The sequence below is a fragment of the Erpetoichthys calabaricus genome, chromosome 11, assembly GCF_900747795.2.
Source record: "Erpetoichthys calabaricus chromosome 11, fErpCal1.3, whole genome shotgun sequence".
Classification (NCBI taxonomy): domain Eukaryota; kingdom Metazoa; phylum Chordata; class Cladistia; order Polypteriformes; family Polypteridae; genus Erpetoichthys; species Erpetoichthys calabaricus.
In genome coordinates this window covers 93,113,712-93,137,714 of record NC_041404.2, presented here as the reverse complement: position 1 = coordinate 93,137,714, position 24,003 = coordinate 93,113,712, and the positions used below count along the sequence as shown (strand labels likewise).

Genomic DNA, 24,003 nt, shown 5'->3' with positions numbered 1-24,003 from the left:
TTCTCTCACACACACATACTAATACCCCTTCCATTGAAACCATTCAATTCTGGACTACTCAGAACCTTTACAATACAGTTTTTTTCTGTCTCTCTTAAAGCCACACCCAACACCCTTCCTGTTCTGTGCTACCTATTCTTCCCTGCCTGCTCTTAGCAAACAAGGCAACACATAACACAGCATAAGCAGGTATTCCAGGTATTTTTTTTTGTTGGGCTTTCCAAATTAAGGGAGCTGTCAAGATACATTTTCAAAATCAAAAAGCAATAGCCACCTCATGTGTTATGTGATGCTAATATGTAGAATGCTAGAAGAAGTAGTTTAGACCCTTTACTACATATTTTTTTTTCTGATAAATATAAAGAGCAAATGTGTAGGCAGTCTGAGAGATAATGAAGACATCAGAAATTGTAATGAAGCTCTATAGGTAAAAGAGTAAAGCATGATCTGACATACAATCCAAGGAGAAGAGCTTGTCCTATTTATCATGGCTGGCATATTTAGTCATTTTGAAAAGTATTAGCCTTAATGTCTGGAAGTCTTTCTAAACATTGAAATAATGGCATATTTGTTTAATGTGTTACTGGGTCTGCTTTTCAGGTCATAGCAGTGTCTTAAAATAAGGTAGTCATGAGGACTATGCAGGGAAGTTATTAAAGAGTAGCAGATCCACAGAGAGATCACAAGCCATCTCAAGGAGAAAATAAAGAGTTTGGAGCTGGTGAGGTAGTGGAATCTTAATTAGTTGACAGCAGATCTGAGAATAATCAGGGTGGATTTGTATAAGTCACAAGGAGTTATTAAGTAAATATTGTGATATTGCAATGCCTATATAGATACTGCGGTGTATTTATAAAGAGAAGTTATTTGTGCCTTGGCAAAGGAAGAAAAATGGGCGAAGAGCTCTAAACAAAGATACATCAAATGAACATCTCTGCTTCCTGTACCACTCTACATTCTACATCAGGTTAATATGTTTGCTACAACTAAGCAATAATTGAGTCATTAATAATTGCTTGCACCAAGTTTCTGCTTATTTACATAGCATCTTAACCAAAAACTATTAGCATAAAGTAATTCTGTGTATATATGTATGTTTATACTGCATATGTAACTACATTTAAATAAATACATTTGCAAACTGGTTATTCAAATGACAGAAAATGATTTATTTCCACTATATATAACAAGCACTTTCCATGATCAAAAAAATAACTGATCCCAGAGTTGGAGCAAAAACCAACACATGCAAAGGATAATGTCCTTATGCCTTAAACTTTCAATTATAAAAATTATAACTTTGGTGGAACTTTCAGCTGATGAATGTGTAAAATTAAAATAAAGTGGAAAGACGATAGTGTGACATATATTGTAAATAAAGAAATTCAGTTCTTCCTACCACTTCCCTGTTGTGGGTTAAAGATAACATTATAATGCATATGATATTAGGACTTCTTTATTAAATAAAAAACTACAAGGAGGGGTGAGCACAGGGAAAATACAAATAAGCAGGATTATAACAAATAATTGTAGCTTGAAGTCTGCCTAAACCACTGTGGAATGCCTGTCTCCTAAATGTATTGGCTCATCCACTTAACCCAACTTTCCAGTACCAAAAAGCACCCGCTTAGTTCCCTGCTCTCTCTCTCTTTCACACACTTTCACAACTTTTCACTTATTCTTGGAGTCACGTCTAACCATGCCTGAGAGTCACTACCTTCCAAGGCCAGGGAAGCCTTCAGTTAACACAAGACAGGAACATCCCATGCATGTTTGAGCCTTCAACTTGCTTTAATGGGATTTAAAGTCCAGTTTTTCTTTTAAGGCAGCCTACACTATCTGAAAGGTAGCACAGTTCAGTATGTTCCCATCTTAAACCATAGGCCCAATAATGACCAAAAGGTGTGGTGTCCTTGTCACTGGCAGCTTCTTGTTGGCTGGGTAACCCCTAATAAGAAGAATTATAAGGAATTCATATTATTGTTAAAAGTCCAGCATTTTCTTGGTGCATATGACACAACTCTTTTCCTGAAAACTTTCAGCTTGTAATGTCTGCATATGTTCAATGGGAGATTCATTTGTGCTTCTCCTCTACTTAATCTTTCATAACTCATGTCTCCTCTGTTTCTCCTTACATTACTTCTTCAGCTTCCCCTTCTTCCTCTCTGTTCTCTCCCATTTATCCATTTTTCATCCTCCAGCCATCCTCCTGGTAGGATGTGGTCATTTATACTCCATCATGTGATTACTTCTTTAATAGGGATTGAGTGGCATCTAGAAACTAGGGTAATTCTTTATATTAATTAAATTAATGAGGTCACTGAACATGCAGAAATATGGTTTTGGGCATCTCTTCTCTGCTATGTGTTTTAATTTTATGATTTTTCTTTCTTGTATTGATTCCAAGAAGATACTTAATTTGAATTCAGTAAGATCTCAGATCAAACAAAATGAGGTAAAAATAAGTACTGCTATTTCAAGTACCAGTCATTAAAACATTTTACAGTTACTACCAGAATTTTGCATGGATAATGTAATTAAAGTAATGATGCGATAAGAAAGGGTGTTAAAGAACAAGATCAAAAGAAAAGTTTATAGAAATCCACTACCATCAATGAAATTTAGAAATGTACAGAATATTAGAAATGAGACAAATGAAACTTTAATCTTTACATATATTCATCATACTGCATAATCCGTCCTATTTGATCTTTGGCTGTTGTTTTGAAGGCTGGAGGAATGTGTACATTTACATTAGAGAAATACTGCAACCCATCTTATATTACAAAAAAACACAAAATCTGTACAAAGGGCAATGAAGCCCTTTTTTAATTTTCAGTTTCATAATCCTGATTCTTCTCTAGTAATTCTGAATTCTTTATTTCATTTATTAAATTGAGAGGGTTTTATAGTGGGAAAGTTTTTCTTTCATCTTTGACTTTTCCAGTGTCGGGCAATTTTTAACACTGCATGTGTTTTGCAGCTTTTTCAATTGTTTGTTCTGGCCTGTCTTTTTGAAGCAAATATAAACTGAAATGCATGGTTGAAGCACCAAGCAGAATAATTGGTTCTGATCTATGAAACAACTGTACACAAATCTTTCTTAAAATTCTTGATCATTTGATTAATAACCTCAGTCATCCTCTGCAAAAATGTGTTCAAACAATGTGAGCAACAGCAGAATTTTGCAGCACAAAATAAAAACAATTAGATATAATTTGAACCTTTAGAACACAACATCATTGACATCATTTATGCCCAACACAGGTGCTCTTTGCCTGGGAGTGAGCAGATGTCCTGTGTCACTAAATAGGCAGAGATTGTGACTGTAGGAATATGAACATCTAGTTTTCAGGATTTTGATATTGCAGTATTTTAATGTGTGCAAGCTGTACCTTTTTACCAAGTATTTGTGTGTGTGTTTGTTTTCTGTCCTTTGCTCGTTTTTGTATTTTTTTTTTTTACATTTCTGGATTTTTGCATTGCTTACTTGACATCAGGGCACAGCACAGATGAAAGTTGCCATGCATGCAATCACAGATGTTGTTAACATAAAGCAGTAACTTTGCTTTTTTATCTCTGTCTGGCATGACAATGATAGTATTTATTTATTTTTCCACACCATCCTATTTACTTTCAGGTCCACAGAAAGACCCTGAATCCTGTTTTTAATGAGACTTTCCATTTTGGAGTCCCCTTTGCTGAACTGCAGAATCGCAAGTTACACTTCTCAGTATATGACTTTGACCGTTTTTCTCGGCATGACCTGATTGGCCAAGTAGTTGTGGATAATCTATTGGAGTTCAGTGAGAATCCTGATGACAAGCCAGTTTGGCGAGACATAGTGGAGGCAACAGCGGTTAGTCTTGAAACTCTGCCAGAGAATTGTTTTAAATGTAAATGCTTGCATGTCTCTTTTGCATGTAATCTTTCTATTGAACTCTCACTATCATTATTTCTCTCTCTCTCTCTCTCTCTCTCTCTCTCTCTCTCTCTAATATTTTTCTCTGGCTTAATTCAGGAAAAGGCTGACCTGGGAGAGGTCAATTTTTCACTGTGCTACCTCCCTACAGCTGGTCGTTTAACTGTCACCATCATCAAGGCCACCAATCTTAAAGCCATGGACCTTACTGGTTTCTCAGGTAAGCAACACAGCAGCTAAACATATTTTACTGCTGTTTCTCTATCTTTTTTATTTCTTCTAAATGTCTTACCAGCAGTACCTTTCTGCATTTTTGGGGCACGTTACAATATGTCTATACTCTTCTCACAGATCCTTATGTGAAAGCATCCCTAATCTGTGATGGTCGCAGACTAAAGAAAAGGAAAACATCCATCAAGAAGAATACATTGAACCCAGTATATAATGAGGCATTAGTGTTTGACATTCCAAATGAAAATATTGACCATGTCAGCCTAGTGATTGCAGTAATGGATTACGACTGGTACGTATTTATAGACCACCAAATCATTAGGAAATTTGAATTATATGTATAAAACATGATCATGTTCTTCCTATAGAGAAGGGGTCATCAAAATTTTTTTATACGTATATAATTATGCACTGACATGTTTTTTAGAGAAGAATTCAAAGTGGAACAGCAGGCCCGTGCAATGGGTTGAGGGAAGTTAAGGATGCCTGAATATTTGCCCCTTTTGCTCAAAGTGTCACTTTTAAGCTTTGTTTTGGAAGGGGAAACCTACCACATGCCCTGCCTCTAGTCACTGATTTGAGGGGCTGAATTTCATTTGTAATGTTGTAATGTAATTTAATGTAATGTAATATAATGTTGCTGTAATGTAACAACAAATTACCTGGGGGGTGTACAGAATGGTATAATCATGAGGAAATGACTAAATTTATGTTTCCATGTGCATGTACTACTTTTATTGATTGGTGCATTCAATATAGGAACAAAAAAAATATTAGTATTTTCATTTACACAAATTACTCAAAAGTGGTTTTGTAACAACACTTTTTTCAACTTTGGTTGCCAAACAATCAGTTTCTCAGGTATGTGACATTTACTGCATAATAACACTTCCTGAATGGTAATATTTATAGGACTAATCCATTCATTCAAATTTCAAATATTGCAGACTCCTTATGCTTTAATATTCCAAATCTCTTCCTTTTTTTATCTTTGTTCTAACACTAGGACTACTTATATGAAATCAAACTTATCAATTGAAAGTTCATCTACGTTTTCATAATTCATGTAAAACAGCCTTGTTTTCAAGGTCCTGCACATTAGTGATACAATGCCATTATTGTTTTACCTTTGTACTAATCCAGGACTATTATTATTATTATTATTTCTGGAAGAACAACAGGGTATAAAACATTGGATACTAAAACTACCTGCATAAAACACTAAATAAACTTAAATACAGGATATACAAAGTATTGAAATAAAATAAGAGAAAATAATCCAGAATAAAATACAAAAATACAAATACTATGAGAAAATCCATGGACAAATAGCATTAATTTTTGATTCAAACACAAATCATCCCGAACATCTAAACAAAGAGAGTAAACTGAAAGAAGGGTCAGAAAGTCAATGTAAAGTTAAATTCTTTCCTGAACAAATGAGTGTTTAGTTGTTTTTTTAAAAGAATGAATTGAATCAGATGAATAATTTACAGCTGGAGTAACCCTAACCCTACAGTAATTACAGATATAACTGCAGATGGAATCCCATTCTCTCCTGTAATAGGCACATTTTAGTTATATTAATGAACATTACTTTGGCTTCAAAACCCAAAAAAAACACCACAAATATTGAAGCATACTCTTTAAATAGCCTACTTTTTAAAAATAATAGGCATAATAGCCGCAGTCCCGTGTTGAAATTCAAGTGCTATATATCCAAAGCAGATCTGGGATAAATTGTTTAATTTCATTATAAATTCTCTCCTGTGCCTTGCGTGTTATGTTAACCTAAATTTAGCACCTGCCCCCTTCAAACTCTCTGCCTGTGTCTGATTATATAGATGACTGACAATGGTGGATTCTGCATAATTATAATGTAAGTCAACACAGTGTTTTAGAAAAAAAAAAGTTAGGGCAAGAAAAAACTTGCACCTTCTCTAGATATGACCCATGGACACTCAATTGATGATTTTAGCTATACAACAATCACTGCTCACTTTGACTTCTCAGTCAGAGTTTAGTGGGTATCATTCTATTAATATTTTTGTGGCTATTCAATATGGGTTAATCTGCAATAGGTCTGACTTGGAACATGGAAATTTGTGAGAGGATGAAATGTCCCTTCATATTATTATGATGTTGGTGCTAAGGGAGGTTAGCCTTAGAACAAAACTGCATACTGTACTTCAACGTCTATTGCATGCTTTTTTTAACCATCAACATGTCACCTCATTCAGTAACAAAGTAATGTGTCAGGTTTGAAGGTGGAGGTATTCCAAGGGTGTGAGCTTTATATGGTGAGATATTTCCAATTTTAAGCATCATGGGTCAAAAAATAAAGGATGCTGGAAAATCAAGGACTGACGTTTGGGGTATCAGATCAGTGTTGCATCTCACTACTCATTGTCAGCTTCATGTGCTGTACTGTTATGTGACTCCACATGGTACAGATCCTGGGATTTTGTGTACGTTGTTGGTGGGGGTATGTTGTTGAGGTGCATTGAACACTACTGTGCACTTAAATGGGTAGTCTGTATCTTCTAATTAAATCAAAAGGTATCTCTACATTGAAAATTATAATGAACAGAAGCTTACATATATCTTTATTCTGCCTCACCTGATAAAAGTTTCAGTATCAACGCTCTACATCTTTTTGGAGTTTCCTTTCTTCTTGCATAAGACACATGAGCAAACAGTTCAGGTTTATAAAATCTTTTAAAATGAGCATCAAACAAAAATGGGATTTAGCAACCTTGCATGGTATGATTTTTTTTTCTTTACTTTTTTCTCTGACCACATAATATGATTGTATTCTTTGTAGCATTGGTCATAATGAAGTAATTGGAATGTGTCGTGTTGGACATGATGCAGACAGCCCTGGGAGAGATCATTGGGCTGGAATGTTGGCCAATCCCAGGAAGCCCATAGAGCACTGGCACCAACTTGTAGAGGTATTTCTTTTGCAACTGAGTGCATATACATTAATCTAACTTAATATACTGTATGTACCTGTCCCCTTCTGTACCTCCATCTCATTTAACCCCACCCTGTTTTTTTATTTAATCCAGGAGAAAACTATGAACAGCTACGTGACAAAAAGTAGCACTACCCAAAAACCTCACATCATTGTGGAAAGTCCGCACTCAGAGTAAAACAGGTATTTTGCAAAATGTCCTTTTTATCAGCATATCACATACGTTTTACAGGCAGCTGGCTTCTTAGACTACAGAAGATTCTTGTCTATCAGGCTGCTTTTCATTCTCTGCCCGGTATAGTACCCTTTAAAGAGTGCATATTACACACAGATTCTGATTACCTTTTAATGATAAACTCTTCTTTCTTGCTATGTCTCCCAATTGTTCCCGTATTTTGCCTAAGATATTGTAAATACATACAGTATGTTGGTGTTATTGTCAGAAGCTGTGGTATTTTCACATTTACTATTCTGATATTGCGCTGGCAATCGGAAGGTTGCCGGTTCGAATCCCGTAAAAGCCAAAAATGACTCTACTCCATTGGGCCCTTGAGCAAGGCTCTTAATCTGCAATTGCTTTGTCCTGGGTATGATGTTAATCTGCATCCAGCCTTGCATGGGCTCTGTAGGGAAAAACTTGGGGGTTGGTGGCAGAATTGGCACTCCAGCCACCATAAAAAAACCTCACACTTTTTCCATTCCATCTGAACTAGTGTGGTGCTGTGGTGTCACCCGTTGCATGGCTGCACCCGGGTCCTAACCTGGGGTCCTGAGTTGGTTTGTCATGTGGTGGGTATGGCAATGCACTGCATCAGCATGTGCTCCTAACAATATGTCCTCCTGTTTTCCTCTTAATCTACCCTTTTTGAAATTCTACCTAAAGGATGCAAAGGCTTATTTTTGGACTACAGTGTGAGCTCCTTATACAGTATACAATTTATATAAGGTATGAATAAGCATCAGGGAGCCACAATCATAATTCCATCCATTTTAGTTTGTACTTATGCTTATAATTGGAGACTAGCTTCATTAATTATCAACTTGTGCAAGGCAGAACAATGACACCTAGTATACAATTTAAAAAATAGAGATGGTGTCATCTCAAGTAACAAATATTGCCTTGTGAATAATGATGCTCCTTTTATTTACATATTAGAATCCACAATTTATTGAATACCTACAGCATACTCCTGCACATGGTATTTATGAAAGGATGCCCAGTATATGAACCCATCCACTCATCCATTCCTCAGTTCATTTATTCACATCCTTTAAAGTGCTCGTGAATGAAGTCTATCTTGGCACATTTGTGCACAAGATAGAAAACAACCCTGAACTGGGTGCCAGTCCATTACAGGCCAAATTCACAAGTACACTGTAGCAGAGTGAATGATGAGGCAGGGCAAAAGCCAACCAGGCTAAAGGAGCATTTCATTCCAACAAAAAAAGAGAAATTTAAATAAAACATGTGCTTCTTGGTACTGTTTGCTTGGGACTGTTTCCTTGAATTAGTGTTGTTTTAGGGAAGCGCTCTCTCTCTCTCTGTCTTTTTGTGTTCACTATGGCTGGTTGTGTCTGAAATGAAACGCCACCTTCTGGGAGCGTCTCCTTTTTATGCCAAATGAACTAGAATAGACAGGGCTTTCTTGGCTTTGTTGCCCTCAAGGAGCAGTTTATCGAGGCTGTGAGGGTCAAAGGAGACAAGACTGTTAGTGACAGTGCCCTCTCTCATCCCAGGGTGGTACCACATAACTTAGTTGAACCTAAATGATGACCCCCAATGCTTGTGTGACAACACACACATGCTCACTCGATGCCAGTTTAAAGTTGAAAAGTAATGTAGCAGAATGAGGAAAATCACAGTGCTTGGACAAAAATTCATATACACTTAAAAAACATGTAAATTCCACAAAAACACTGACTGGGCCAGGATTCAAATCCAGTCTCCTATTCAGTAGGACAGCAGAACTAATTGTTGTGTCAATGTGCTATCCTTATTGACACTATGTCTATAAATAACTTCCTTGTAGAGCATATGAAGGTTGCCTGTTCTCCCCATTTATGTATGAGTTTCCTCTTGATGCTCCTGTTTCCTCTTGGCGGCTAGCAGTATCATTGGACAGAAGTAGCATAAGACAGATTGTAAACAGTTTGACATATAAATATAGTTGTGAAATGCAATGTATGGTCCTGACATACTAAATGTGCCTTTACACACTAATGTAATGATTCTGATGCACTGCAGACTAGAAAAAAAGTCACAATCATTCACACTAAACTGATTTATGGTTTCTTTTACACAAAATCAAGTTCTGAATTTTAATACATTATTGGCAACAGACAGTGATGATGTTTTGCATGTTGGTCGGGCAAGTAGGAATTTCACCGTACTTTGTGTCATCCAACACTTCATAATATCTTTATTTAGTAGTAGTAGTATTGTCAGGTGTACAAATGCAGTTACCAAAGTGAAATAGGAAGGTAATGCAGCCCCAGTACAAGTAACAACAATCTTCTGATTGATTTAAAAGAATATATTTCATCTATCACAATAGTGTCATTATTCTTTGGGTATTATAGCATTTAAAAAGAGAATGATACTGTGTCGATTACAGACCAGACCTACCAAATTCCCTATCAGGCACACAATTATGTGCAACAGCCTAAAGGAACACATACACAAAAATATTTTTTCAATGTAATTGTTATATACACAAGGCATTTTAAATGAATATCCAAAAATGTTTACTAAAGCAAGGATCTTTGTTTTCTTGGAATGACTGCTCGGTATAGTCAACTATTCAGTATGCTTGCTGTTAGTGAATTACATGTGAATAACTGAACTCCTGAAAGTTCATTAAGCAATTTACAAATTGAGTGCTTTGCAGATAAAATATTATCTGATAATGATAAGCACAACATCATCATAGGCTGAGTTTTTCATGCAATCCTCTTGTCCTGGATGAATCTAGAACCTTAACATATATTTTTTTCCCCAACACTAAATAAGCATTATATGTAATTTAATGTATATTTGTAGACATTATTTAAAACTAAATATTCAGTTCAGTTTTATACATGTGTTATAATATGCTCGAACTCCTATGAATACTGTTGATGATGGCATACACACAGAGTACAGTTCATCATGGGACTTTAGTAATCCTCACATTTAGGAAAATATAATGACTATATAAAATATTCAGACTTTTTCTGAAAGAACAAATGGTTCTGTTAAATGTTTTTGTCACTGTGATATTTTTATATCAAAACAATGAAACTCAAAATTATTTTTATGTGATATTGTTTTAGTTTAGAAAAAAATGTTAAGAAGAAAAAAGGCATCCAGCAAGAAAACTATTGTACTACAAAAACTTGGCAAATCAAAAATACAAAATACATAAATTTAAAATACAAAGGTAGAAGTATGAAGCATGAGAATTCAAACAAAAAGAACGTTCCTGCAACCCCTTTGTCTTGAAGCTGAACTCTGGCAACATCTTAAGACACCCATGGACTAATAGTAATTGATCCATTCAATAATTTCACCTATAAGCTGCCCTCTTTTAAAATATTAAAAATAATAATAAAAAAAGAAAATCTAGAACATTGTGAGCTAGGCTGATTCCAGGGTTATGGGGAATGAGTTATGAGGATAGATTAAAAGAGCTGAGCCTTTTCAGTTTAAGCAAAGGAGACTAAGAGGTGACATGATCGAAGTGTTTAAAATTATGAAGGGAATTAGTCCTGTGGATCAAGACTGTTATTTTAAAGTGAGATCATCAGGGTAAATTTCGCATAAACATTACGAGGTTTTTCTTCACAAAGTGGACCACACATATTTGGAATAAGTTACCAAGTAGTGTGGTAGAGAGTAGGACTTTAGGGGCTTTGTAAACCAGACTTGATGTTTTTTTAGAAGAATTAAGTGGATAGGATAGGACTGGCAAGCTTTGTTGGTCTAAATGGCCTGTTCTCATCTAGATTGCTATAATGTTTAACAAGAACCATTGGGTACACTGACCATGATTAATTATAAAAAAATATGAAATGAAAATAAGGTACACGTGCAGAAAAGCCAATACCATCTAACCATAAATATAAACATTGTTAAATAGAAAAGTGGCAGAAGGTGGCTTGTTCAATACACTGAAGAGGTGCTAATTCTGTGTTTAATAGTTGAGACTGAATAATCATGATATTGAATATAATTGTACTTGAACATAAGCTCTATTGAGCAATAGACACAAGAATACATTTTTACAAAGGCTGGCATAAAATGATTGAGAACAACTATAAGGTCATCTTCTGGAAGTTGGTAATGTCATGAAGGCTTATGTAACGAAAAGAGTCTTATAGATGGAAATGCAGAATGCTGAAGCAGACAAAAAATCATTGTAAATCTTTTCAAATCACTTAGTGAATGGCTCAAGTCCATCCAGTTATTAAAGGACTGTTAGTACATCCTGATTTTATAAAGAATTGTTCTGATTGAATCAGGAGGGATGACATTTGACTTGTACAGCCAAACTCACTCTCCACATCAAAGTGCAGCAAATTATAAAGAGAGCAATGCCTTAATAATGGGTGCTATTGTATCTCTCCAATCTGTCATATAGTCCTGACTATCCTGCCCACAAGCCAAGGTAACATTAATTGAAAAATAATAAAATGTTGCAAAGAGTAAAATGGGTGAGTTTTTAGCTTTTAGACAAAAAGTCAAATAATTTGAAAAGGATAAATCGTCTCTTCAGAATATATCAGTCATCTCCCTTCATCTTCCACCTCCCATGAATGTATACTCGTACTGTTCCAAAGTATTCATTACCCATTTGTGAGAGTCTGTAGATATGAGACATTTATAACCCTTATTGAAGTTTGCTATTTGTAGTAGTAGTGGTATTACCAGATGTACAGAGTACAGTGAAATTCTTACTTTCACATCTGACCACCATGTAGCATGACTGGGAATTGTGACAAGTGTTCAGTGAAGAACATGTGTCTCATTTGTAGACAAGTACCCCTTTACCTTCTTTGTTGCTGTGAAGATATGTTCTGTCACCCTTGTGACCCTGACAAAAATAAAAAAGCACTCAAAATGTTTGGAGGAATGGAAATGTGAATGTTCAAGATGACTTTGTTTTTTCTTGTTCCAGTTCTTGGGGAAGCCTTTATGATCTAAATGTCCTTCTCTTATATGTTGGACTTTCTGTTTTTGGGTTCTCTGGGTAATTATTTGAAATTAACCTCTCTTCTTCTCTCTCCTTCACCCTTCCCCCTGTTTTGCATGTTCCTTTCCCTTAAATTTCTGACTTTTTGTATCTTAACAGATGAGGAACTGGTCAACACTCTTTTTCCAGTTTTCTTTTTAATAAAATTCCACTAATTCCTGTGTTCTGGACATTTTCTTGGAAGCTGAGACCTGCAGCCAAATCTAAGAAGAGGAGAGAACATTATTTAATGCAGACTTAATTCAGCAGGATAAACAGTATACTTTCTCATCTGTCTGTGGAACACAGAAGTGACTATCACTTCTTCTTTTTCTTCCTTTTCTCAAATTTTGATTTGAGACTGCATTATGGACCTCTAGACATACCTTCCTTTGTTACAAAGAAGGGACACATAGGAGCAAATAGATTTAGCATCCAACTACTATGCTATTTTCTGACATGCTCTTTGTCGAATTTTTGCTTTGAATGTTTACTCAAAGAATGGACGACAATGAAATGGCAAATGTCAAGGAGGGATAAGGAACAATGACACAAAATAGAAGGGAAAAGAAGATGTACTGCAGCACTTTTTCTCTTCTTCCTTTTGGGTCTCTTATCCTTTTCTTTTTGGTTATATTCTAAGGTATCATTATTGAAAGAGGAAATGAAGAATAAATAATACAAAGCAATAGTTTAAGATGAGACTAACCAGTGGTTATTGTAAACTGGTTGGTGAAATCCTGCTGAAAATAATTGAAGGGTTGCAGGTAGATGAAACTGAACAGCAGCTTAGCAACTGAGGGAGGACCGGGGCCAGGCAAGAGAACATAACATTGTTGATTCCCATGTGTCTATTTTGTCTGTTTTTAAATGTGTGAAATTTTTTTGTCTGAAATGTTTGTCAAATTGTCTCTCCCTTGTTGTCCCTTTTTGAAGGCTTCAATAAAGTGTGGGTGTGTGGAGGAGGAAGGGAGGGAGCACCTCTTTCTGCAACCCCTTGTCTTGCAGGTGAACCCAGGCAACATCTTAAGACACCCATGGACTAATAGTAATTACCTCACTCTATAATTTCACTTATAAGTACCCTATTTTTAGGTATTAAAAAAAATCAACTGACTTCAACAAGTGTAGTGTAATGGTGAAAATATGAGGGACTGAACCCTCTTTTGCACTCTATGGAAGATGTAAAGAGACGTTGTTTTTTGTTGAAATTAAAGTGTGTCCAGTATAAGACAAGCAAAGCTATTATGGGGCACCCGGTAAGCAACCAAGCAGGGTTTTGACTTCTTAGTGCTTCTCAACAGCCAGCTAACAAACCTGCTCATGTGCAGTGTGCTTTCGGTGCATAAATGTCATAACATTGCCTTTGGCTTGTCTGTCCTTGGTGTTTCTTGTGATGCTGTCTCTCTCTCTCATTCACCTTTTTACACCTTGTTTTTCATCATTCAGGCTGACATCAAGGCTTTTTGTCTCACTAGCTCACTAGGGACTTGTTTTTTTGAGGGGGGGGGGGGGGGTATTAATCCTCTCATAACTTCAGTTACCTGAATTCTTGAATGTTCTGGGCAGATTTGTTAAAAGTGGTCTGCAAAAATCCAGTCTTCCCAATTTGTAGACTTGACCAACACAAAGAATACTTTTTTTAAGATCATGAGGCTGTGACAGTGGTCTCACAAACACTGAACTTAGTTAGCATCGGAGCTCTGGAATGAACCGTACCTGCAAGAAGACAACTTATAGCAATCACTTTTTTTTTACTTTGTCTCTTTTCATATTTTTAACAAAGGATAGGGGAATTTTTTTGGAACTCTCTTACCTACACATACCAATTTAAGCTGGTGATTGGTCATGCTAAAGAAAGCTTATACACCCAATAGATTGATCTATAGAATAACTACCAATCTGACAATCCCTCCAGATGCAATGGCCGTAAAACTGTGAGTTGTTTTTGTACTGATTGACAATGCTTTGGCCTTCGCAGTGGAGTTTGGCAGCTTGTTTTCCTCTACATTGATCCAGAAATGAGTGTCCCTCAAGTCTTGATTCAACCGTTCAAGAGGAAAAGGCAACACGGTGCTGCAGACTTGAGAACACACACACGATTGAGATGTCTGTTGTGTTGCATGTGATTATCTGGCATGACAGTGAAATTAACACAAGGATGTTTTCTCACTTTTACAACATTCGCAAAGTAAAAAAAGGGGGAAAAATTTGTATAAATTCCAATAAAACATTCTGTCTGCTGTGTTTCTGTTTCACCATGTTTCACCAATTCCTTAATAAATTTCAGAATCAGAAAAAAAGTGATCACTGGTTCCTTCCTCAAAAATTTCATCAGAGGAAGGATTGGGTTAAAAATGTAAAAAAACGCACAGTATATGCTAGTTAATAGGCAATTCTGAGCCTATCTGGATAATCACCTGCTTGAGGAAAAATGTAGAAATACTATCAAAATTGTTTTTACTCCCACCCCAACTTATAGTATTTGAAAATGGACTGGCACAGCATTAAAAACAACTGTACATCTAAGATGAAGATAACAGCACCTTTCATACATACAGTACATGCAGGCCATCCTAGGAATTTACACGTAAACAATCAGGTCAGTGTTATTTCTGAGCAAAGCTGGAACCTGCATTTTCCTATGTTAGCACCTTGTATGGTACTCATTACAAAGACATCAACTTATTTTAAATAAAAACAGAGACCACTGAATGAAGTGAAACTTTCTGGATTCTATCTATCTTTGTCAACACTATTGACCAAATAAATGAGATTGTTTACGTATGTCATTCTGAAAGGTGAACCCATTTGTTAGACTGGTGATATTCTGTGAAAAGAGACAGAGTTCACTGAGGTACAAGTTTTTTTCATAATGATTATTCCCAGCAATAGTACATAGCATTCCATCCTTAAGGTGAGTGCGTGTGGACAATGTGTACCTTAATTGATGAATATTCTGTCAGCAACATTTTACAGCTCAATATAGAAAAGTGAAACAAGACAGAAAATATTGAAAGAACGTCAACATATGGGCACTGAAAAAGAAGCTGGGTAATACATGCATCCATCCATCAATTTTTTAAGCCCACTGATTCAGAGCAACATCATGGGAGAGCAACAAGCACTGCATACAAGGCAGCAACAATCCCTTAACACGGTGCAGGCCAATTCATAACCACTGCAAGAGTGCATGTCACATGACTGGCATAGGACACAGCTGATTAAGCTATTCATTTCCACTAGGAATGTTTACAGATCAGGTTTTCTCAGTAGAAAGGTAAATATAAAGTAGTAACAGTTCCACCACACACTAAATTGAGTGCTTACATCCTAATATGGGCTGCAGAATATCCTGAGCTGGATCAACAAGCCCTGCCAACCTTCAGTTTGGCTAAATTAACCCGGTTTACAGAAATGGCAAGGTCAAAGTGCCTAAAGGCTTTTCTTGCTTCATTTGAAATTCAGTTCTGTTCTCAACTGCAAATGGAACAATCCTTTATGAAGAGTTAACAAGAGTCTATTGAAATGTGATCATTAATTATGAGAGCCTGGGGCCTGTAATTATACAGTCTTAGAGAACTTGCAAAATCCGTAGAACTGGTGAATTTGCAAAATAGTTGCAAGTACATTGTCATACACATAATGTTTAAACCAAAAGCATGTTATTAATTTAAACAGTAAAAATAGGCAGGAATGGAAATTCAATCTTGAAATGATTGCTCTGTACTCATCAACATTTTTTGCATGTTCTTTTTTCTTTCAAAGCACACTGATGATTATCTGTTCAGGAACTGTTAAGTGCATCATAATAAACTGAAGCTACCTCCTATAGAATCTTTTATCTATATTAGGAGATAGAGGTCCTGCTTTCATGAACAATCCTATGTACTAGTCTGAAAATGAAGGAGAAGATCTTGTTCGGAACAAGACTGCACTGTCACAGTAAAGTTAACTAATCTCTAGAGATCACTTCCAAGATTAATGTTCCTGATAGGCAATCAGTGAAAAAGGACAATGCAAAGTCATTCTAGCTGAGATAAAACTAGAAATCAAAAGGCAGATATATGGTGGAAAAGGAAATAGACAAGTGAACCAAGCAAATGATTTAAGAGTGAAGGAGAGCAAGGAAAGTGTAAAGGGGGAGGGGGGAGTGGATAAAAATTTATGCGAGTGATGCAACCTCTGTTGGGTCTAAGACAACGAACAATTGGTGTGTTATTCTTCTTGGTGTAAGGCTGGCCATCATAAGGCAAATACTCACCATTTCTTCCATCTTTTTCATACTGCCTCCCCTCCTTGGCTATGGACTGCTTAAACTGATATGATTTCAGCAGCAGGAATGCCTTCATCAGTTATTTCTTCTATTTATCACTCCATTTTATAATCTCTGTCTTTCACACACACATTCTGTCTGCTTTCCCTTTCCAGCACATATTACCACTGTACTTCCTTGTTTTTTCTGCAGTTCGCTGAGCTGAGAGAAATTACCTTCATTCCAAGCAAGCCTCTACAGCGAGTAATAGTTTCCATGGAAACATAGGCCACCCTCCTCCTCCCACTCCTCCCTCCTCACGCTGTCTCTGTACCAACAAATAAATCATAATTATCCCCTATGTCCTTCCCTTCTTTTCATTGTTCTTCCCCTCTCTTTGTGTATGCAGTGTGGCAGTACACACAAGCCTGTATTACATAATGTCTCCTGCCTATGAAGATCGCCATCTTCTTTGGAGATGTCTCTCATGCTTCATTTGACTGTCAGTTTACCAAGCTCAATCCCATCTGACAATCTTGTGCACCCAATACCATTTTTTGAATCACTAGGCTTTTATTTAGATTTGTCATTTACTGCTTCCCCTCTAACATTCATTCTCATGTTTTCTTAACCTCCTTCAATTCACTTGATGTAGCCTAATATGACAGAATGGACAGAAATGGTTGTGACAAATTACAAAATTCAGCCTTTTCTAATTCTTTATAGCTTATAAGCTTGTTTATAGTGTTTAGCTCGTAACCAAAAAACTTTTATTCTGTTTTTTACTTACTGCTTGCTAAATTATTAACTAAATTAAATATATGCAATATGCTACTGTTCCCACTACTGAGTCCTGATTCTCAACATCATTAAATTTTTTAAAGCTGAAATCCTTAAAAGAAGAAGAGCAGCCCTTCAGATTTTTATAGAATAGTGCAATGTGTGGCCTTGTCCATGTTCTCCAGGGTAGTCTCAGATACAGCAGTATTTTTAAACAAGAGGCATTTATTTTCAGGTATGATGAGAAAAAGACAAAAGAACAGTCAGCCCACTGTGAGGTTATCACATGTACTATGTATCCTATCTATAATATAATTTGGTTGGGTTTTTTATTCAATACATTTCAATTTTCAAGATCAAACTGTTATAAACACATGCAAATAAGCCATAGCTGAAAAGATATTTAATTTAAATACAAAAAGACAAAGCAATGTGTTCTTACAAATATACTGTAATGATTTTGGGAGACAGAAGAATAGACTATTCTTCACGCAATATTGAGAGTGGGTGGTTCTTTACTGGACCGTAGGTTATTCAGTGGTGCCTCCAATGTGTCTCTTGCCTCTCCTCCAGTGAGACTCTGCTCCTACCTTCAACCTGACTTTGCTCTTTTCTGCCACATCCACCGCCTGTGACAATTAGGAGATTGCAACAGGACTGAAGCAGTGTTCTTCTCTGACTGCAAATTCATGAACCAATCCAAAAGAAGGTTTCTCTTGAGATTCCCCAAGACCCTCACACAAGTAGATTTTGACAGTTCGGAAGAGACTCCTAAGTGCTTCTGCAGATGGCTCAACCCTCACTGAGAGTCCATGGACACCAGAGTAAGGTGTCTTTCTCTTTTCTGGCCTGTAAATGTTACACTATATAATACTGAATCACCAAAAAGTTTTAAGCATTAACTTGAAAAACTGCATTCTATGACACTTTATAAGTAGACGAAGATTTGCTCTCATTTACTAAAACAGGTGAATTATATGCTTCTGTTATTTGTGATTTTTTTTTTTTTTGTGTTTCTTGTTTCAGAACCAGGTGCATGTGTTTTTAGGGATTCATTGTCATTTTGTCAACATATACCGGGTCTAGTTAATTGGCTGTGGAATTTCATCTTGGTAGGAGGTCTGGCTGGTCTTCGACATCAGGCACAGAAGAAAATGTTGCTACTCAAAAGCAAATTATAATGGAGAGTAAAAAAGTGATAGTGCATGGTGTAATTGATATGTATAGCAGTTAGATTTGGGTCAGTTGAAATCATTCTTCATGAACAATTAAACATGAGCAAGGTCTGTGCATGCTGGGTGCCCAGAATGTTGGCTCCTGAAATGATGCACTGCATCCAATGTTCCAAGGAGAATTTCTGGCTAATAATTTCAGGCTGGGAGTAATTTAAAAACTTTCATAACTGGAGATGAAATGTGAATACATCAGTATAACCCAGGGTCCGAATAACAAATGAGGCATTGCAATTTTGCAACATGAAAAAAAACAATTCCAGATTATAGTCAGTGCTGGAAAGATCAAGAGCACAATGTTTTTATGATACTGAAAGTGTAGTCCATCTTGACTACATTCTCTAATAAGGTCAACATAACTGGTCAATATAATAATCATTTGCTTTGGTATTTAGGGCAGGGAAAAGTGGCAATGAAAGCTACTGACTGAGTTCTCTTTCACGGCAATGCCATGAGGTTCACCTCCATGGTTTGCAAAGGTTATTCTATGAAAATGTAAATTCAAAGAGGTTTCACATCCAGGTGGTAGTCACACTTTTCAACTTTACAAACATGTGACTACCAGCTGTTGATCAATCCGTAGAGCTACCTCCATAGAACACACTGTACTGTTATATTATTTACGAATTTATTATTATTCGCTTAATTTTGGCTGAACCCCTTATCCAAGGAGACTTAAGACACTTGAGATACAATTGGCAGTTGTTTTTGTTTTTTCCAATTGGAACACATGCAGGAGAAGTGATTTGCTCATGGCCAGATAGTGATAATATCAGAATTTAATCCCACAATCTCAGGCCATCTATCTATCTATCTATCTATCTATCTATCTATCTATCTATCTATCTATCTATCTATCTATCTATCTATCTATCTATCTATCTATACAGTACATAGGCAAGTTAATGTGTAATTATTGCGTTAACGCATTAATTAATTTACGCCTCCACTCCCAGCTTCCTATCCCAGCAATGTCTCTTTTGCATACTTCCAACCCAGCAGCTTCCACTATATTGCACTCAATATCTGGTTTAGCAGCATCCTTGTTATATTTCTCTAAAACTTTCATTTCACCAGTCTCTTCCAGGAGCACCTCTTTATCAGTCTACCCTGACAACATGAAATGATGGATGATATTTAAAACATTTCTTTTCACTGAGGATCATGCAGGGTATACAGTTTTAATTTAGCCGCTTTCTTTCCCAATGTAACTTAGGGCTTAACCAGAGTTATTGCCCTGGCTTAAGTTTGACTGTTTTTTAGTCTTTTTATTATTATTAAATTATAAATTTGAATGATATGTTACTCATTACCTGCTTGTTTTGTTCTGTATGTATTCTACTGCCTTCCGGATGCACAGGTGGGAGGCCTCCCTGGAAGCATTGAGTCGCTCTTGGCCACAGCGTGGGTGGATCTAGTTGTCGTTGTCCATGTTAGAACAAATGAAGTACACAAGGGTATTCTGCCAGTTCTATGATCCAAATTTAAAGAGCTATGTGCCAGGCTGAGGGACAGAACTGACAAGGTAGTCTTCTGTAATATTCTGCCTATGCCATGCACCAGTCTGGGTGAGATGAAGAGATTAAAAGAAGGGTAACAGTTTATGGGGCATTGGAACTCCTTTTGGAACTGATAGGACCTGTTCCACCATGACGGGTTACATTTGAGCCAGGGGGGCACCAATGTATTGAGGAGGCATATAAGTGGATTAGGCAAGGATTGTTTAAACTATGGTATGGGTGGGGGCAGGAGGTTTAGGACAGGCCAGGTTTAAAACTGTACATGAAGGAGCAAACAATAGTGTAAAACTAAAATGTATGATAATGTAAATTCTAACCCAGTGTTTAAATGCAAAAGTAAAAGGAGTAATACATTAAAAATAGTTTGCCTTAATGCTATAAGTGTCAAAAATTAAACAAGTAAGTTGGAGTTGTATGTAGAGGAGCATAATTATGATATTATAGCAATAACAGAAACCTGGCTAAATAACAAAGATGGAGATGAATATAACATAGAGGGATACACATTTAGGAAGGATAGACAGAACAGAAAAGAAGCTGGGGTTGCTGTTTATGTCAAACAGAATTTAAACGCAAATCCCCTTCAGTTGGACGATGAGCCCCATCTTAGTGAGGACATTTGGCTTCATCTGAAATGCGTTAAGGAAAAAGGCCTTATTTTAGGAGTTTGTTATAGACTGCCCAATGCAGACAGTAAATGCACATCTTTTTAGTAATATAAAAAGACAAGTTTACAGGAGGATATTATAGTCATGGGGAACTTTATCTACCTGAATATTAACTGGGATAACCTTGCAAATAGCGGAGCATAACAGTAGGAGTTTTTATAAGTATTCAGTGACTGTTTTTTAACGCAGTACATTAAAGCATTAACATGGGGGGAAGCATGTCTGAATTCAGCATTTTGTAATCAAAATAGAATTGAGGGTGTAGATGTGATTGAAACATTAGCATCAAGTGACCCATTTCTATTCCAGAAGAAATATTGATCAGTCTTGAAGACTCAGATAGTATCTCTACAATATATAAAAACATTTTAAGGTCCCTTCCTTTCAAAGATCCCAGAGTACTGTGGGAAAAGAATCTCTTACTCAACATTTCAGAAAAGGAGTGGAAGGCAGCCACACACAGAATTCAGTCTAGCTCCATATGCGCAAAGTATGCAATTATTCAACTTAAAATCTTTTATCAAGCTTATTTATCTCATTTAAAATTGTCCAAAATGTATCCAGAGAAAGATTCAACCTGTGAACTTTGCAATCTAGCTATAACCTCAGTAGTCTACATGTTTTGGGGGTTCACCAAGTTAACATCGCTTTGGACAAAAATCTTTGAATGCCTATCAGAGAGCCTTGGTGTCACAATCCCTCCTTACCCATTAGCAGCTATGTTTGATATACTCCCAGATGGGCTTAAAGTGGAAAACGACACTCACTACTAGCACGTAGAATTGCTCAATTGGAAGAATTTCCCCATTTCTCTTTTAAATCAGTGGGTAATGATGTTCTATACTATTTGAAATTGGAAAAAATCAAATTCTCATTTAGAGGATCTGTTCAAAACTTTTTTTAAATACGGCAGGATATTATGAACATTTCAGAATAAGCTCCATTATCAGGAAAAAGGATACTCTTACTTTCTTGCTACTTTTAAAGATTTGCTCTGGTTGATGGCTCTCCTATCTTTCTCTTGGGGGGGGGGGGGGGGGGGGGATGTTGAATTTGGTTTGTTAAGTTTGACTTGATTGTATGGAATACTTGCTTTAAATTAAAATCAATAAAAAAGGATAATGTTTAACATCATACTGTTGGTTTACTATATTAGGACTGTACTATCATTTGTTATCTGCTTCTCCATGGGTACTGTTTAACATCATTCCCTGGGTTTATTCTTTCGGGACTGTTTAAGATTTCAATAAGTTTATAGTATTTCGACTGTATTGCCAATAGATATATCTACTGTAATCCTTTTACATTGCTGCTGGGGGGCTTGTTTTGTTTTGGATGTGCTCTATCCCAAGGTATGTCAGAGGAGTGGGACTTTGTGAAGTGTGATCTAGCCTCACGTGTGGAGGCAAAATGGGGGGGCTGATGTAGGAGAGAAAGAGAGCAAGCTATTTCTAATTTATCCCCCCCCCCCCCAACAACAGGCTTCATAGCAATAATTCTTGGCAATATTGGAAATTAAGTCAGTCAGTCAGTCAGTCAGTCATTTTCCAACCAGCTATTTCCTAACACAGGGTCACAGGGATCTGCTGGAGCCAATCCCAGCCAACACAGGGCGCAAGGCAGGAACAAATCCTGGGCAGGGCGCCAGCCCACCACAGGGCACACCCACACACCAAGCACACACTAGGGACAATTTAGGATCGCCAATGCACCTAACCTGCATGTCTTTGGACTGTGGGAGGAAACCAGAGTACCCAGAGGAAACCCACACAGACATGGGGAGAACATGCAAACTGCATGTGGAGAGGACCCGAGAAGCGAACCCAGGCCTCCTTACTGCGAGGCAGCAGCGCTACCACTGCGCCACCATTGGAAATTAAGGTTAACGCTATTTTATATAATAATGTACTACTTTAATTAAAGACTACAAAATGTCAACAAAAGTTTGGAAGCAATGTCTCTATGACCAAATAGTGAACTTTGTTAGCTGGAATGTCAAAGGTCTCAATCACGAATTAAAGAGAAAGGAAGAATTTTCTTACCTAACAGGTGTAAATGCCAAGATAGTATTTTTACAGGAGACCCACTTATTAAGCAAGGATTAGTTTCAGTTGCAAAGAGAATGAACTGGCCAAATATTCCACTCCAGCTGTACAAAGAAAACTAGAGGTGTTGGAATCTTAGTACATAGAACAATTTCATTGGTACTATCAGAAGTAGTATCTGAATCTGAAGGACGATATGTGATTCTTATAGGTAATTTATTTAATTTTAAGGTGATTTTAATAAATATCTACTCACCCAATGTGGATGATAGAGACTTCATCCATAATATATTTGCACCATTGAGAGTGTTCTGACCAGCTGTATCACTTCTGGTATGGCAACTGTAACATATCCGACCGGAAGTGCCTGCAAAGGATAGTGAAGACAGCAGAGAACATTATTGGGGTGCCTCTCCCTTCACTACAGGATATATTTTACAAATGCAGTGTACGCAAGGCCTGCAGCATTGTGCAGGACCCCTTACACCCCTCACATGGACTTTTCACACTTCTGCCATCCAAGAGAAGATACTGCAGCATCAAAGCCAGATCTGCCAGGCTGCAGGAGAGTTTTTACCCCCAAGCTGTTAGACTCCTTAACACCAGGCTGCCCCCTGGGACCTTCCACACGGCCTCAACCACCTCTAAAAACAGAACTTTTATACATGTGAGCCACTGTCCTGCAAAGACAAATGTGCATGTAGAGAAGAACTGAAAATCTCCTACTGACCTTTAAGTATTTTGACACTCTTGTTATCCTTCTGCTGTGAAACATTCTGACCTGTCATTGTTTACACATGTCTTAAACAACTATTATCATACACTGATAATTTCTGTATTATCTATATTTATTATTTATTTATTATATTACATATCTTACACATCAATATTGCTGCTACTTCTTTGTCTTGTCTTTGCGCAATGTCTTGTCTTGTTTGTGTTTTAATTTAAATTTAAATTTTAATTCTATTTTTAAATTATTATTTGCACGTCATGTTGTTACACTGTGGACCCTGAGCTTCACAATTTCGTCTATCTGTATACTTGTATATGGTTGAGATGACAATAAAGTTCACTTTGACTTTGATTTGTTTTTAAAATATGGCAGGATATAAAAACAATTTGAAAGTCCTGTTCTTTCAAAGATCCCAGAGTACAGGGGG

General features: G+C 36.7%; 1 protein-coding gene across 4 annotated transcripts in view; it reads left to right on the top strand.

The window, feature by feature from the left end:
* The window catches only part of syt3 (synaptotagmin III), a 151,814-nt gene extending 137,227 nt beyond the window's left edge, over positions 1-14,587 (top strand). For all 4 annotated transcript variants that reach the window (XM_051933709.1, XM_051933708.1, XM_051933707.1 and 1 more), the window contains 6 exons: positions 3,641-3,859; positions 4,022-4,142; positions 4,274-4,445; positions 6,978-7,107; positions 7,225-7,313; positions 12,461-14,587. In XM_051933709.1, coding sequence (XP_051789669.1) covers positions 3,641-3,859; positions 4,022-4,142; positions 4,274-4,445; positions 6,978-7,107; positions 7,225-7,308 — 726 coding nt within the window. In that variant the 3' untranslated portion in view covers positions 7,309-7,313; positions 12,461-14,587. The remainder of the gene's footprint in view (positions 1-3,640; positions 3,860-4,021; positions 4,143-4,273; positions 4,446-6,977; positions 7,108-7,224; positions 7,314-12,460) is intronic.
* The last annotated feature ends 9,416 nt before the right edge of the window (positions 14,588-24,003 follow it).